This window comes from Clarias gariepinus, chromosome 11 (assembly GCF_024256425.1).
Source record: "Clarias gariepinus isolate MV-2021 ecotype Netherlands chromosome 11, CGAR_prim_01v2, whole genome shotgun sequence".
Classification (NCBI taxonomy): domain Eukaryota; kingdom Metazoa; phylum Chordata; class Actinopteri; order Siluriformes; family Clariidae; genus Clarias; species Clarias gariepinus.
The window spans coordinates 25047371-25065724 of record NC_071110.1 but is presented as its reverse complement, the minus strand read 5'-3'; the positions used below and the strand labels follow the sequence as shown (position 1 = coordinate 25065724).

The window sequence follows — 18354 nt, the reverse complement described above, 5'->3', positions numbered from 1 at the left end:
CAAATACTGTTGGCAATATAGTATATAATGTGGGTATATGGATATACGTGATAACCTGGCCATTCAGTACATTTAAGTCGTTTTATTTCCAGAGAACGCTGCTAAGACTAGACCTGACTAACACTAATCTCAACTCAATCATAACACTTAAACATCATAAATCAGATTTGCACTGTACTGTATGTATTTCCTTTCTTACTCTGGTGCTTTCAACACTCTGGAATAGGGTCATTCCATCATTAGGGGAGATCATAGGGAGATCATTACCTTTTTCCATTGCTCCAAAGTTTGATCTTTATGCTGCTTAACTAATTCAATCATTTTTCTGATTGGCCTCACTAACAATTTTTTATTTTTTTTATTTTTTTATTGATGCACAGCTGTTTAGTCCCAGTGCTGGGTTTTTGATAATGTGTTAAAGTGGCTGTACCTTAATTCCAGCTATATTAAATCTCCTTATTGTTTATTTATTTATTTATTTTTATTTTATTCAGCCCAAAAATTTGACCCTTTTTAAATGGGGACTTTTTTTTTGGCCAGGCATAATCCTTAATATCAATCCTTTTCAAGTCTACACTCTTTACTTTCAACTTGACTACAGTGTTTCCAGCAGGCTCTGGAATGGTATTTTAACTTATTTGGCCAAACAACAAACATTTGCCATGGCTGGTCAAAGACATTCAGAGTACTGAGTACTGAGCAACTCCAGCACTGCCTTGGCTGTATGCTTTAGACTGTTGTCATGCTTGATTGACATTCTGTTGTTATGTGCAATCTGGTACAGGCTGTCTTCAAGGACCTCTCTGTATTTGGCTGTATTCATCCTTATTTCAATTCTGACCAGTCTCCCTGTCCCTGCTGCTGAAAAATATGTACACAGTATGATGCCAGCACCATGATTCACAGTATGGATGGTATTAGCCAGGTGATAAGAAAAACCTATATTTTGCCAGAAAAATATATAATTTCTGTGTGTTTAACTTTTGTCAGACAAGAGAATTCCTCATTTTCCTCTAGCAGTCTGCCGCGTGCATTTTTTAACTCAAAATTAGCCATTGGGTTTTTAGTCACCAAAAGACTAGTTACTAAGTTTGTCCCAGTTTAGGAAAAGTTTAGGTGGTTTCAAACTTTTTTCATTTCAGAACAACGGATGTGCTTCTGTGAACCTTCAAAGTATATATACGTTTTGTAAACCCTTGAATCAGTCTATGTCTGGGTTCGTTTGTCACCTTTTGTTTAAGTAGGACCATGGAGAGCTCTTAGATTCATGGCTTGCTTTTTTTGCTTTGGTTTTTATGCACTGTGAATTGTGGGCATGCAAATAGCTTTTCTAAATCAGATCTAATCAATTGAATTTGCCACAGGTGGACTCTGTTCCAATTCTACAGACCTTTCAATATAATTAAACAAACAGGACACACCTGAGCTCGGTTTAAAAAGCCTTAGTCAATAGGCTATTTTTAATAAGGATTGTAATTGTTGTAATGAGGTACAGTGTGTAGTAGATTAATGGATCAAATCTCAATCTCTCATTATCTATACCATATATCCTGTACAGGGTTATAGGAGGCCAGGAGGCCACCCCAAAGGCCTTAGAGGTACTAGGAGGGTTAAACTCTAGACAGGGTGCAATATCCAGCTCAGGGCACAAACACTCAAAAGAGGCCAATTGGAAACACCAAGTAGTTTAATCGCATAGGTTTGGACTGTGGGAGGAAACCACCAGGAGCCACGCTTGGGAAAACAATCAAACTTACACACCACAGACCTGAGGAGGGACTCAAATTCCCAATACTGGATGTGCTAGGCCACAGTGCTAACCACTACGCCACTGTGCCGCCATGCATCCAAATCTGAGTATGTTAATTAACTAGACAGTTGTCTAAATGAGATAATATTACAAAATAAATTGAATATTGAAAAAAAATATATATCCTTTTTTTAATACATCCGAGAATCTAATTAAAAACAAATCAAACCTAATAGCTTAGTGCTGAGTGTAATCAAACGCAACCTTTTTAAGTAATTCTTTTTTATAATGAGGTTTTACTCTAGATTATATTCATGTTTGGTTTCATTTTCATGCCGTCCCAAAGGTTTTTTCCAGCCAGTGATTTCCTTCCTCTGGCTCTCTGAGAGGTCTTTGACCAATCAAACTCTAATGTCGGTCTCCTCCTTTTTTTTGTACATTCACTTCTATCAATTTATTCTTTTCTCTTGCTCTCACTTTCTCTTTCAGACAATTACACCAGGCCAGTCTGAGGGCACCAGCCAGACTGAATGACAAGTAATGACACCCTTTGAGATGCTGCCTTTTCCCAGGGTGCACCATTGTCTAACCCATGATGTCTGCATCATTACACTGATGTCTCTGTCCCTCTCTGTACCTCCCTATCTATCATCTATTGCTCTCCCTATCCTAACTGTGCTACACCGAACATATATTTCATATTTCTATTGTGATATAATTAAAACCGGTTAAAAATATATATATAAACTGAACCGTATAAGCTGGAATAAGCACCCTGTGAAGTGATCACCACAGCCTAAAGAACAGTTGCTACAATCTCCAGTCAATAAATCGTTTGTAGCTACCAACTGTACTGCAGACTCTAAGAATGCTGGGTAATGGCCTTGCAGCACCTATAAATAAAGCAACTAAAAAATAAGACTATAATAAGATTCATTTGGTTTATTCTTTCAATGGGAACTTTCCCATAAATCCTGGGTTTGGCCAATGCACATGACAGAAATGCAGGCCAAATCTAGATATGAGAAACGCATAACTATGTGCTAAATTTTCATTTAGGTTTTTGACAGCACCTTCATGATCATGCTGTGGGCAAGGCTTTCACCTTGCAAAGTCATTATTTCCTAACCTCCATTACTCCTTTTTAATCTTAATGTATAATTTGTAACTGCAAGAGCACATTACTGGTGCTGTCAACTGCTGACCACAGCCTGGCAGAGAATTCCATTGGATAGATCCAACCACTCAAAAAGCAGAATCAATCAGCATATTAAAAAAGTGTGTGTGCGTTTGTGTGTGTGTGTGCGGTGTACTGAATACAGTTCAGCCATGCCAGTATTTTGTAAAGTCCAAATACGAAAAAACATATATTGTTAGGGTGATTTTCCCATTTAAATAATGTAATTTTATCAATTTGTTTATGTCTGCAAAAGTTGTGTCAACTAATTTACTAACAAAAATGATTTGTCTTAACGCCAAGTGAGCATCAAATGATGTCATTCTTCTCTGGGGCATATATTTTACAGTACGTGTTTTCTCATTTTCTGGATCTATAACAGCCCACTATCATTGAACTGACCATCAGCTATGTTTGGTTACAGATGTTGACTGGTACACTTGACATTAAGATGTGTCCGCCACTAATGCTCTGTAAAGCCTTTATAACGGCTCTAATCTTAAGTGTTATACATTTTTTTTATTTTTGAGGCTGGTGAACTCTAAATGAATTCATCCTCTGCAGGAGAGGAAAGTTTTGGTCTTGCTTTCCTGAGAAGGTCTCCGTGAGAGCCAGTTTCATCATGCTGCTTGATGGGTTGTGCAAAGGGATTTGACATTACTGTTTGTGCAAGAAGAGCTGACCTCTGTGTTTTAAAATAAATAGAAAAGGACTGTTGTTGCTGTTGTTTCTTATCTACCTATTGCCATACAGTATGTGTCAACTCATAGTTTTGAAAAATCCAGCACTGGTCTAGAATGTAGAACATAAATCCAAGCATGTGTCCAAACTTTCAACTGGTACTGTATATCATTATGGTTTACATATTCATTAGGATTTTATTTTAGTTATTTGAAAAGGAGAATTAGACAGCCAGGCAAGTTTTATCACCGAAATTATTATTATGTTTTATTAATAAAATATATAAACCTAATTAAATAAACTTGGAGCCATCAAAACAAAACACATGCATTTAAACATGCAATTGTCAAAATTATTATTTGATCCGTTCCATGGCCTTCATCTGGGGAAGATTATAAGAATCGACTTCAGAATAAAAATCGACATAAATATTAGTAATGAAATAATTTAATAGTACTGTAGTTTTGTATGACTACGCACCAGTCTTTCTCGCGCACACAAACGCACGCACGCACATACATAATCAAATTACTATTATGGCTTTTAAAAATCCATTTTTTACCATTTTGTATCCAAGCATGTAGGTGAAGCCACAAAGTCTAATGAAAAAACAAAATGTCTTTTTTTAAATTGAAAATGAAATTACACAAATTGGGTAAAGATTTAAAATCTTTGAAGCTGTCAGTCATTTCGAAAACTCCCGTGTTAAACTGAATGCTTTGTTTTCATCGTCTCCGCTTAGAGGATTTGTGTAAAAGTATCAGTTCTCTTCTTTTAGAAATAAGTCAAAAGCTGTGCTTAAACTGTTCTCTTAGCCATTGCGAAAATGCAAACAGCACGAAAAACGACGGAAACGTGCGTGGGCTTGTGAACAGCGCGTTACATATGGAATTCTGATTGGCTGATCACCGTTATTCATAGCTCGGAAATTATCGTGCGTAGAGAGTTTTAGTATTTAATTTTTATGACAAATTTTACATAATACTAATCTAAAGAGGATGGTAAGGGGGATGGTGGTTTTACACAGGGGATGGTTTTTGTTAGTTTTTTCAACAGGGGGATCCCCCTCAAATCGGGCCCTGGTAGTTAGTTATCATTCCTACATCATTACAGTTATAAGTTACCATATATCACAATACACATTATTCATATCAGTACACTTTTACTTTCTCCCTCAACAACACATTTTTTGAAATCCAATTACTTTAAATAGACACAATGTGCAGATACAGCGCTCACTAGGATGCTGATCTCGTGAATTCCCTGGATTCCCAGGTGATGCTGTACCCTCTCACAGCTGTGGGCCTAGAGAGAGCTGATTGGCCGAGCTCTCTCAGAGGGGAGGGATGAGAGGTTCTTAGTGCTCGCACATTAACCACGGCTCTACAGCCAATCAGGGGCATCTGTGAAGAATAGAATAGTCGAAGGAGTGGGTCGTGCTGTCCTCCGAGTGTGTTACGCCACCCCCAATGGTGCGTGAGCGAGCAGTTTGAAAAGATGCGGTCGGCTGGCGATAGTCTCTGGCCCATCTGAGTGGTAGTAGTAGCTTAATGTCGGAGCCCCCTAGTGACGGGGAGGAATTGGAAATGACTAAATTAGGGAGAAAATCTGGGGAACCCCCCCCGTCACACACTTCATCTTAAAATTAAATGAATAACTTTGCAACTAGCATCTACGAAATGTTACACTGAAGGAATTTACTTGATCCAAACTTGATCCACTATTTGTTCTACTAAGAAAGAATACTGTTTTTGACATATGTGAAATGTACCCCAAATTAAAAAATGACTCATTTTCTTTGTAAATATACAGTATGTAGAATTGTATATAGTCTAAACCTGCCTACATACAGGTTGTGGTAAGCCTCCCTTACATTTATGTCCCAAAGTGCCCTCACGGATTTGTTACCTTCTTGATCTCCCGTGTAGTTACGCTGTCATAGTTAGTCCTGTCAGAGTCCTCCTTTGCACTCTCTGACATTTTACACCCTTTTAACCACTGTAGGATAAGAGCCTACATAATAATCTTTTCTCTCTTTCTGTCAAGCTGTACATGCACACCTGCTGTCTGATTCGATGCTGGTGCCTGATCCCTTAAACACTTCTCCCAACCTCCAGACCTCACCGACTTATCCTGATGCTCTACTTTCCCTACTTATGACTCAGTGTTTCCTGCTGTGGATGGTCTCGTACTGTACCCCCCAAAGATCTGCACTAGCCAGAAACAATTCATGTCCGAAACTCACCGGATAAGCTGCCAGGGAGCTGCTGCTTAAACAATAAAGACAGACATTTCCTCTTCCCAGGACGTTAATTGACACTGTAGTAGTTATAATCATCTTTCTATGTTTGTCTCTACCAAAAATACTCTACAACTGTGAACATGAACGATAATTCCGGAATCGCCAGTGGAATTATCCCAGATGAGTCGGCCCCTTTTGAGTCTGTAGCTTTCAAGGTTTCTTTATTGCCTCCTTCACTGCTGCCCATGACTTGTTTTTCAGGGATCTGTTGTGTCTGGTGTATGTGACACTGTTTCCGTTGTGTCTATGCATATTGTTAAACCTGGCGCACACACACAAAATTTTACGTAATTTACATACAGTGTAAACCTCAGATCACTTAAATCCTACAAATAAATTCTTTTTTTTTGGACATTTTTCCAAACCATGCCATTGCTATATATACAGTATACACACACACACACTGTATTGCAAAAAGTATTCACTCACCCATCCAAATCATTCATTTCAGGTGTTCCAATCACTTCCATGGTTATATAATCAAGGTGTATAAAAGCAAGCACCTAGGCTTGTTTGCTTCCACAAACATTTTTAGAGTGGAGTCAACGGATGCTGAGATGCATAATGCACAAAGGTCGCCAACTTTAAGTCAATAGCTACAAACCTCCGAACTTCATGCCTTCAGATTAGCTCATGATCAGTGCGTAGAGAGCTTCATGAAATGGGTTTTCATGGCCGAGCGACTGCATCCAAGCCCTACATCACCAAGTGCAATGCAAAGCATCGGACACAGTGGTGTAAAGCACACATCCACTGGACTCTTCACTGTCTGGCAACCCTATGGACGAGTCTGGTTTTGGCAGTTGGCAGGAAAACAGTACTTGTCTGACTGCACTGTGCCAAATGGAAAGTTTGGTGGAGGGGGATTATGATGTGGAGTTGTTTTTCAGGAGTTGGGCTCGGCCCCCCAGTTCCAGTAAAAGGAACTATGGGAACAGTTTGGGGATGCCCCCTTCCTTTTCCAACATGACGTTCCATAAAGACATGGATGAGCAAGTTTGGTGTGGAGGAACTTGACTGGCTTTTGGGATGAATTAGAGTGGAGACTGGAGCCAGGCCTTCTCGTCCAACGTCAGTGTCTGATCTCACAAATGCGCTTCTGGAAGAATGATCAAAAATTCCCAGAAACACACTCCTAAACCTTGTGGAAAGCCTTCACAGAAGAGTTGAAGCTGTTATAGCTGTAAAGGAATGGCCAACATCATATTAAACCCCATGGATTAAAAATTGGACGTTACTTAAGTTGATAGGCATGTGAAGCCAGGCAAGCGAATACTTTTGACAATATAGTATATATCACCACATCAAAAAAACTATACAGTGGAACCTTGGATTACGAGCGTAATTCGTTCCAAAAGCAGGCTTGTATTTTAAAACACAATTTCCCCATAAGAAATAATAGAAACTCAAATTATTTGTTTGTTAAAATAAATACATGAAAATTATTAATACAAAATATTAAGTAAAAATAATACTTTATATTTCGTAAAATTAACCTGCACTTTAATAAATCCTGACAGATAAGTGTTTCCATTTATGTGCGCAGGCACTGTGTGTGCATGCAAGAGTGTGTTTGTGTGTGTGTTTGTGTATGTACAGTATGTGAAGCTAAAATAAGAGAAGGGGAGGAATTAGTGTTATGTTATGATAATCAGTACACATGCGCTGTACACACACGCATACAAACAGAAAAAAAATATGTTTCACGTGCGCACACACGTGGTCACAGTGTATAGTAAACAATACACACGTGCACGGATGTTGATTGTACCAGTAAGAGACGCGCACTAAGACCCAGCAGGGGAGGCGATTACCCACAATTCCGCAGCGCAAGAGAGAGAAAAACCATTGATTCAGTTGTGATCATCAAAACAAGAAGCGCATGCGTAATACATGATACTGGATAGTCAAGTAAAAATGTATTGCTCGTCCACTGTATACTTAAGAGCAGTGAGTGACTCATAATTACAAATAAGATAAGCAAAGCTATGGTACTAATTTCCTGCGCTTTATACACTGCTAAGGAGCCAAATAAAAATTCTTTGCAGGTTGAGTTGCTGACAGTTTCAAAAGTTATCATGCAAGAAAAATCCATACAGGTCAGAACTGTGAGTCACATGTCTGTTTACACAAACTCCACTTCACTACACATCATTTCATTATCACTAACTCGGTGCATAACTTTGAATATGGCCCCTTTTTCCATTTTGCAAGTGTGAAAAAGGACAGGTATAGACTATGTACTTATGATGAGATCCTACTTTAATTTTATACTGTGACCTGACTGATGAAATGATGGGTAATTTTAGGCCTGGAAGCCTCTGAAGGGACATGGTATTCCAGGACGTACCTTATCTTACCTACTGTAAATCAGAGTTCCCACTGGTATTACACTGTTAAGATATATATATATATATATATTTATATATACTGTTATAGTCCTAAAATGGCTCTTGGACAAAGTGAAATATGGCATTGTAACATATTGTATTTTACATAACACCCTAAAAAGGTAGAATTATTTATAAAGTCCTGTCTGGCAAAACCAACCACATATGGTCCCATAAGGTTATGATAGAGCCCAAAAATCCTAAATGAAGAGGACATACAGTAGTGAATGTTCCCAGATATACCAAATGAAACGGCTTCACATGTATCTTATGTCTCTTTTATAGAAAGTGAGCATGCATCTCTTCAGTGCTGTAGTGTTTTCTCTCTGCTTAATTTCCTTTTGTAAATATTATAGTGATTTTTATGGGGGTCTTAGAATATGATAAGAATGCAAAAATGAGTAAAAGTCTAAAACTTTGCAGTCAAACTCTTTATATTTCACTTGTATATTGCCTGTATAGAAATGAATAATTCAAACTATTCCAGATGTATCCATCATTGTTAGGATGTATGTACAGTTTATGTTTGTGAGGGTATGGATTTCCATCTCCTTCTAAAAGCCATTAGGCTGAAGTTGGGCTCAATTCAGAACTGCTTTGTAAACTCACAGTTAATTTCATTTCGGTTCTTGGAATTGGATTTGTGACTAGTTTCAAGATAATTACAATTTTGCAGGAAACAGAATCCAATCACATAAAAGTTGTTCCAGGAAGTCAACAGCAGTTTAAGGTATACAATTTTCAGGGCTCTTAAAAGAAATTAAATCAGCTCCCATTAAAATCTCGGAAAACACTGTTTGTACACTTCACAGGTGTAGCTTTGAGCTAAAGAATAATAGATATTCTCTATACTGCAGACCCTAGACAGTTCTGACATCACAGAGGACAAGGTTCGATTATCCATACCATATTTACTCTCAGTGGGTGAATCATTGCATGGCAGGCACTAAATATTCATTCCGTTTTAATTGATATTTACAAGGATAGGCATGTTTTAAAGTCAGATTACTGTTTATAGAATGACTCAGCTTATTGGTGGATATATTATGTTACTGTAAGATTATTGTTGGTCTTTTGGCTACTCCAGGCAAGGGAGGGTTCCTGACGCAACCTTCCCATTCTAACTTATAATAATCTAGTCCTGTAGAATCATACATGTAACATGCAACATGAAAGATTAATTAATTCCTTTGGAAACAATAGCAGAGAAGTGTGTATTCAAGTGTACTAAAGATATCAGACACTTCGTATCCCTAAGAGGCAGAAACTAATCAAGAACTAACAAAATATATATTGTGGCGTGGGCGGAGCGGCGGCTGACGACCATCATGCATTGCGGGGGTTATCAATGTGTTCACCCTGTTGGAGAAGGGTGTTTGGGTTAGTGGCTTCGGCCATGTTGTGTGAGTTCAGTGTGTGTGACCTGTTGCATGTGCTCTGGTTCATGCTTAGGCTGAATTGGATGTGGTTCTCGTGTGAATGTGTTGCTCATGCTATAACCATGCTGTGCAAAATAAAGTACTCCCAGCCATTGCATTGGGCAGCAATTAAGCTCACTCGTCTCTCCAACATCCGTCCTGGTGGTAAAACACTACTATATATATCATTATTGAAGTAATGCAATCAATTTATTTCCAAAAAGAGAAATAATGTTTGTTTACTAGAGGACAAAAGAACTCAATATAAACAACATATATAAGTAGTTATAGAAAGGCTTAAAAGGCAGCTCCATAGAAATATGTCTCAATGTGTAATTGCATCTACTGTATGTGCCAAGAAGTGTGCAATGTAATTTGTGCTACTCTAATTAGGAATAACAATATATACTGTACATAATAATGTTGTATTTTAATTGTTTGTTTGACTTTAATTCGCTTCCAAGTTTACAGGCATGGAGTGAAATGAAAACTCAATGTCAATATTTGTACAAACTACTAGTTGGGACACAACTTCATTACTAATCTACTGTATATAAATAAAAAAAGGTTGTGTTTGTACATTGGTAAGAACTCGCTCTTTCGATTAAATCTTTACGTTTCATACATTGGAGAACCCGAAATTAGTCTCAGAAATTTTTCTGTCTTTATGTCAGATTTTGTCACAGTTTTACGCAAAACTTGACACAATTTATTGAAACTTCACCAGTTATCTACTAATAAGCTACTTGCTCAATTTAAACACACACCTGCACCAATAGATATTCATTTCATTTTTACTGCTAATATAATGTGCATAAAGTGGTATAAGTGAATTATAACATGCTGGAGTAATTTTAAGTCAAAACTTGACCTTTACCGATCTACTTTTTCGATTTCTCATCTGTGATTCACTCTCTGATTACCGGACAGGGAGTGTATTTGGCTGATGATTTAGCAGAGAGAAGGTATAAAACCTACTTGTTTTACATGGGTGTGCATTTTGCTAGTCGTGCACCAGCTCGGACAGGGTGCATCCCCACCATGACCCCAGCATTCTGTGGGGTTGATCCTGGCGGAGATGGTAGAGATCATAGTGTGACCCTCAACAAAATAGGGCACCTACTAATGATGTATGAATGGACCAAGAAAAAGGCGATTTAGAAAAATCAACAAATATCAGCCGCTGCTAGCCACATGTATCAGCCTTCGCAGCCACACAAACAATCCTCCTGAGCAGAGGAAGGTGTAGTTAGCTATATATAGCCTAATATATTATAATTGCAACAGTCAGTCCATGCATACTATGTCTAATGACACACACACTGTTGTTATAGTGATTGGTAGAGTTACACCACTAGTGAAAAGGACATATCCAGTAAAATTGCTTTAATATTTAAACACCCACACCCATTTCGGCAATAATAAATCATTTATCAAAGATTTGAGGCAGAGAAGGCATGCATTTCCCGCTGAATCTCCTTAGTTCAAAGGATCAGATTGTTTTAACTGGCATGCTGTCAAATTTTCAATTAAAATCTGTAAAATGAACAGGAGTACAATAAAAGTTCAGACGTCATTAAACCTACAGTTTTATAACCAGGTATTACACCTTTCTTTGCTTGTCATAACAAATTTCAACCAAATTGATATTTGTTCTGATCTATCACTGAAGCACAATAGTATTAGATATTATCAGTCTGAGGGAGAGAGTAGAGTAAGGGAGCGAAGATCTTTAAATCTCCTGGTTCTGCCTGGCAGGGTGATACTATTTTGGCCTAATGCAGTTTGAAGGCCAGACAGTGGCATTCTGGTGAGGGCAGCAGTGTGATGCCATTAAATACCAACTCCCACTAACATGTGTGTCACCAGACTTTAATCTAATGCTCCCCTGACATTCAAACCCTGGTCATAGCAATCATCAAGTAACCTTAAATGAAAGCATTTAAAAACTCTTTATATTATCGACTGCTGATGAAGTCAGTTATGGTTCCTTTTGTTGTTTTTTTAGAGTGGGAGAAAAATAGACTCACAAAATTAATGCAGTGGCATTTAACTCTCTGCATGTCCAGACATGGGCTTGACTCTCATCAGCTGGACTTAAATGGATCCAGCTATCCACCCATTCATTCTGCTTATCCCATGTAGGGTCTTGAGATGGCCTGGATTGGTACCTATTCCAGGTAACTCAGGGTAGGTAAGAGAGAGTACACCCTGAATGGGGTGCCAACGCATGACAGGGCACAAGCACACCCTCGCTCACATACCGCGGCCAAGTTGGAAACGTTTATTAGCCTACACTGCATGTCTTTGTGCTATGGAAAGAATCCAATAGACTTAAGGTGAAATCCGAACCCCTAATCCTGGAGGTGAGAATTGACAGTCATTAAGCTGACCACTAAGCCACCGTGCCACGTCAAACCGAAATCTGAAATTATTCCGGCATAATTAATCGGCACCCAAAGATGACGGTCTCAATCACTAAAAGGTCACTTTTGTAACTGTCTTTAAAGACTAACAGGATAAAGAGGAAATCTTGGCTAATTGGACTTGTTGTAAACTTTGTTTGTGGCACAGTGGGGAAATAGACATGGTTGCCTAATCACTGTACTGAGAATGTCACGGCTTGGTTGATGCACTGACAATGACAGGGGCCTTGTGTTCTCTGAGCAGAGATTGCTTTTGTAATATGCCACCATATAAAGAGATCAATATGCTTGCTGCTGTTCAGAGCGCAATCATTTCAAAACCCAGTATGCCATAATTTATCAGATGTGATTTAGCTACACACACATACACACACAGATACACACAAAGACACATGCAGGCACAATATGCCCCCCACTGTTAAACCGTCGATACGTTTTTAGTGCTCATTGCAACGGCAGAAACATTAAAGTGGAAGTTTCTGCTAAGCCAACGGTTGATCCGTCTGTCTGACTGTCTCTCTCTCTCCCTCCGAGTAATGATGTTCAAACAGTTCTGATTTTAGAATCGGCTTTCCTTCTCTATCTAGGCGGTGATAAATATAATAGACTTTCTGTACAGAGTAGAAAGAGATTAAAAGCAAACTAATTTGGAGCTAAATTTCAGCTAAACTTAGGATACTGTTACTAGCACCTTCTGTAAACAGTAAGTTAACGGGGCCAATTAAAATAATTAAACATTAACCAGATATTCATATTTGCATGTGTTCGAAAGTACCTGTACTCAAGAACTTCCCATATGTACATTTCCGTAATATTTGAAATCATAGAATTAGAAAGCTTAGAATTTCAGGATTTGATCATATCGTTTTTATTCTCACCAGTTTCTTCAGTTCATCGTTTTAATTAAAACATAATTGACTATATGATGAATAATGAGCTAGTGCTAGTCTTTACCTTCAAATGCACAAGGCACTGTGTCTGCGGCCTGGCAGACGTTCTAATATGACCGTCAGTCGCCACTGCTCTGTTCAGAAGTGTTTAAAGCAGGCGGAAATAAAATGCCCCTTTTTAGTCTAAAAGGACTTTGTGACAGTAAATCCCATCTTCTTTCTATTTATTTATTTATTTATTTTTAAACGTCTTAGCTTTCAAATGAGATAATGCACATTCCTGAGGACTGGAGTGTGTGTGAAGTGAGTGATGCTTTGAATTTAAGTCTACCATTCTGGGCAAAATTAGAGGTGACAGTTAAGAGGTTAAAATCAAGAAACATATTCTGCAATAAGAGCGTAATTACCGTCACACATTCTAAACAACATTATCGCAGACTATTTAATTAGGCCTAATTAAATGCACTTATTTTATTTGTTTTTAGTTACTGAAAATACAATCTAGCCCTAACTCCTGACGAAGTAGTGAGCAGTTGTGTGGCTGATGCAGAACCCTAAGAATTGTATAAATTATAAAGGAACATTACAGGGTACTAAAGTGTTTGCACCTTTTAGTAAGACTGAAGACAGGTGAACTTACCTATTCTGAAGGAGAGTGGCCCACTGGTGGCACTTCTCACCCACATTGCTAAGAAGAGCAAAGGCGCCCAGGGTGCGAGCATCTTCTATGCCTCCTCATGGGTCCTGGCCCGGGGGTGCCCCTTCTCACAGCCACCTAGCCCAGCAAAAACAAACACACACACACACACACACACACACACACCATCCAATTTTGTAAATACAGCTGTTAAATACAGTCAGTCAAAACATATTCTTAGCCATAATTTCACTCCTTTTTGTCATACCTGTTTCTATATCTGGATTACACTGATTTCGTTACCTTATTTTTTTTATGCTTAATAATAATAATCTTTCTCCGGCAAATGCAGTTTCCGAAAAGGAATGAAACAGAAAAGTGATTTTATTTCATTCAAACGAGACAAACATATTATCGAGGCAATGTATTTCATACCACTAGTATAGTTCGCACTGCTCATTACTTCAGGAACTCTTATAATTAGAATGATTGTTATCCGCTTGTGTTAATACAAACTGGTGCAAGTGTCAAGCTGCTAGATGTACAGTACATACTACACATTTTTAATACAGGACGTGCTTCCTGAGACATGTGACTACATTATTAAAGCAGGAAGCTGACGGATAAAAAACATACAGAGCTTCATCCACTCAAAAACAATCTCTGTTTACAGTGGTCATGACAAGCTCTCACAGTGGCCAGTATTTGTCAACATCAAAGGGAGAAAAAAAAAAAAAAAAGCAAAAAAGCAACTCGTTATATAATGTACAGTGCTGTGGAAAAGGTTTGAGCCATCCCTCATTGCTTCAAATTAAATTAAATTAAATTATGTAGATTCAATTAAAGAAATGAAAGCAAATGTTTTACTGTGACAGGATGCAAAGCGCCTAAAGATTTTATTTAAAAATTGTTGTTTACATAAGAACCTCAGCAGCAACCTCATTACCCCTCTTGTCTGTTACAGTATAACCACTCACCATTCAGCATCACCAATATACTAATATACTATATACTATATATGCAATATACTAATCACTGGCCTGATCATCTGTCATCATCTGCACCTGTTTTTCACTGGTTTATCACTTAAGTTAGATGCTTTTTTATCCTTGAATAGGTCACTATTCTTAACCTATTAAGAATATGTTTAATAGGTGCCTTAACAACCAAATAGCATTCCTCTGAAACTGCTCAGCTACAGAGACTCGACCAAAAATGGTGGACAAAAACTTGCCAAAAATAAGAGCCATAAAAAATAATATCAAGTATCATTCTTCATAGCACATATTTTTCATTATTCTTAAACAAATATTTAGTCTGGAATAGTGGTGGGAAGTTTTAATCATTTTAGAGTCTCGGTTCTTTGAATCTCGTTCATCAAAATAAACGAACCGTTTTTGTCATTTAGTTCATTTCATTCTTTTGATCAGAAATAAAATTAAATGTTGCATTTTCAATAAAAAGACCCCCGATACATTGGCTATAGTTCCAGTAATAAAAAATATTACAATGCAGCTTAGGACATATTATAATAAACAGAATGAGCAGCTCACCTCTCATATCTTCTAGTCTAAGTCGGTGATTCTTTTGAATCTATTGCACTGCATAGCGTCTATGGGAGTCACGTGACAAAAGAACGAACGACTCGGAGTAGAAGAGTCATTGAGAAAGAATAACGCTCCTGTTACGGAGGTTTTGCGATGGTTTGCGCATGCGCGTCCAGTAGAAAATAAACGAATCACAGTAAAGATTCGTTCAAAAATAACAAATTGTTCATAAACGAACCATCACTAGTATGGAAGCAGAACTGTGCTCTAGCTGTAAAATGAATTCTGTTAGTGTTTCCAGCTGACTTGTCTCAGATTTCTGGAATAAAAAAAATATATATAAAATAATAATCATCAACCAGATTTATTTATTAAATACTGATTTAATTTCACAAGGAAGTAAGTTTGCTTTGTCACATTAGATAATGGGTTATTTATCTTTTACAAAAAATATTCAGCAGTGGTCCAAGTATTTGGCTGAAACCAGTTATTAATAATTCTGGCATGTGTGTATCTTTATATGACAACATCTACCAAATGAGTAATTGTAAGCAGAAATGCTTTCGGCTAGAGTTTCCTGTATTAAATATCCGACAATCATTCCAACTGCCAAGAAACAGTCACGGGCACTATAGTATAGTACATGAGAAACGGACACGGATACATACTGATTGAGAATGTTATGGCATCTTAAACCAGAGGTAGGCAAAGTATTTATTATTAAGTAATTACAGATAATGTATTTCACCTTTGTTTTTTTTTTGTTTTTGTTTTTTTGGGTGGGTTTTTTCAAGGTCCTCTGGTTTCCTCCCACAATCCAAAGACATGCAGATTAGTCTAATTAGCGTTTCCAAATCACCCATAGTGTGTGAATGCACGTGTGAATGTTAACCGGAGGTCCTACCACGGTCGTAAAATAGAAATAAATACAATGGTAATCACCATTAACCTCAACGGGCCCCAGTTGGACTACAGAGGTTCCCAGATAGATGGGCACAGTTTGCTCCAATGATGACTTGCTGCAAACACACACACACACACACACACACACACACACACACACACACATTGGCATGCTCTTAAAGGTGTATTAGGCAAGATTAGTCAAGATGCGCAAAAGATTAACTCTCTAATGGGAAATTAAGAAGGTTTAAGAATGGAATTATTTATTTTTTTAAACTCCTTGATCTTGCCCCTTCCATTCCCACTCATGTACACAAAGCTCTGTCCCTAGGGTCTGGGGATCGGCATTTGTATAAGCATGGCATCACTTTCGATCACTGCTACTATAAAAAGCTTAACATGTTAAAATGGTTTACCTTACAGTTATCACTTCTATGACGGTGCTATTACGGAAAATAACAAACTCCCTATGGGTAAATAGATAAACAGCGCTGTGGCAGGAGTTATACAGTAAGATAACAGGCTTGTGGATTGTACACTTTGTTTTAGTTAGAACAATTGTTGTCTTGTACTGTATAATATCTTCTCGCTACTGCCCTCTCTATGTCATGCCACTGACTGCGAATGAGTAAACAAACTGTTATGTTTCAATACAAATATGACAACCACAGAAAAGGCCTTAAATCTCCCATTGCTTTAATTATTGTATGTTAGGTGAATGGAGGCTGCCAAGCTAACAATAATCATGATAATTATTGATCTGTTTTAAATGTGGCTTGGTGTAGGGGGAAAAAAAATCTAAAATGAAACAGATGTTCAAGGCAAGAAAAAATACTCAGTCTGTTTGTTCGCTGAGAGCAGAGATATGCTTCGACATGCATCAAACTGAGACCAATAGGGATGCTAGTGCGTGAAAGATTTATTTAAAAAAGATAACCACAGCTGGATACACAGAGCAAAGGCAAACATGAGATTATTGTTAAGCCAAATGAAGAGAATCCGCCCAAGCCGAACTGAACTATCATCACTACAGTGAACTGAACTATGAACACACAGAACTCAAGATAAACTTAACTAACAACTGTGGATAGAAAAAAAAAATACACCCCTGTAAAAATAATTTGTATAAAATAAAAGAAAAATAATAAAAATAGAATAAAATGAACCCAGGATAAATCATGTCAGATTTTTTTCTACATTTTTATTTTGCAAGAGCAGCTAACAAAATGGAAAAACTCAAGAGAAAGCTTCAGGAAAGAGATAAAAAAAAAAAAAAACCTACACAATATCCTGGCTGCATCTTCTATTTGCACTATAGATACTAGAGTTACTATAATTATTACCATCTGAACTACACCTCGGGAAGACGTAACTTGATGTTCTGAAAGGCAGACTTGTTTCTTTACAGATATTGTACAGTAATACAATCCTTGCATACTGTGTGTATATACTGTACATGGGGTGCTGGATGGTTTATGGTGAAGGGATACACAATAAGGCCAAATGTTCTTAGACACCTGATCACCACACCCACAAACTTGGACGCACAATTTTATAATATTTATTTGTATACCATAGCTTTAGAATTTTCAGCATTATATATATATATATATATATCGTATATATAATAACTAAACACAAACAGAAATTCATATAACCAGTAATTTATAAGGAGTGTTGCAAATAATATGGTGAGTCTATATTTTGATTAATAGGAATATTAATTAAAAAAGTATTTACAACAGAGAAATTGTCAACTTCTGAAAAGTATGTACTGTATATTTATACACTCAATACTTTGGCGTTTCTTTAGCACGAATTACTGCATCAATGTGCTGCGACTCGGAGACGATCAGCCTATGGCACTGCTGAGGCGTTACTAAAGAGCTTTGATAGCAGCCTTGAGCTCGTCTGTATTGTTGGGTTCTCGTTTTTTTTTTTTTTATTTTTGTATTTTCATGAGCTTAGCTGTAATCATTTAAATTTCAATAAAAAAAAGTCTTGGAGTAGATAAGAGTTTCACTTTGTAAATGATGAATAAAATAAAATTATATTTTAATATTATTATGATATACAAATTTTTGGAGATTCAATGTAAACACACAGACATGAACACATATCAGCCGTAGCATAGAAAAAAGCACAGACAAGTGGTCTGGGAAGCTGGAAAAGTAGGCCAAATTATAATGGCTAAGTGGCTAACAAATGTGGTCTAAGGACAGGCAGCAGGTGA

General features: G+C 37.4%; 1 protein-coding gene across 2 annotated transcripts in view; it reads right to left on the bottom strand.

The window, feature by feature from the left end:
- grik4 (glutamate receptor, ionotropic, kainate 4) overlaps window positions 1-13756 on the bottom strand; it is a 236329-nt gene extending 222573 nt beyond the window's left edge. For both annotated transcript variants that reach the window (XM_053507303.1, XM_053507304.1), the window contains exon 1: window positions 13675-13756. In XM_053507303.1, the coding sequence (XP_053363278.1) occupies window positions 13675-13756 (82 nt within the window). The remainder of the gene's footprint in view (window positions 1-13674) is intronic.
- Between the last annotated feature and the right edge of the window lie 4598 nt (window positions 13757-18354).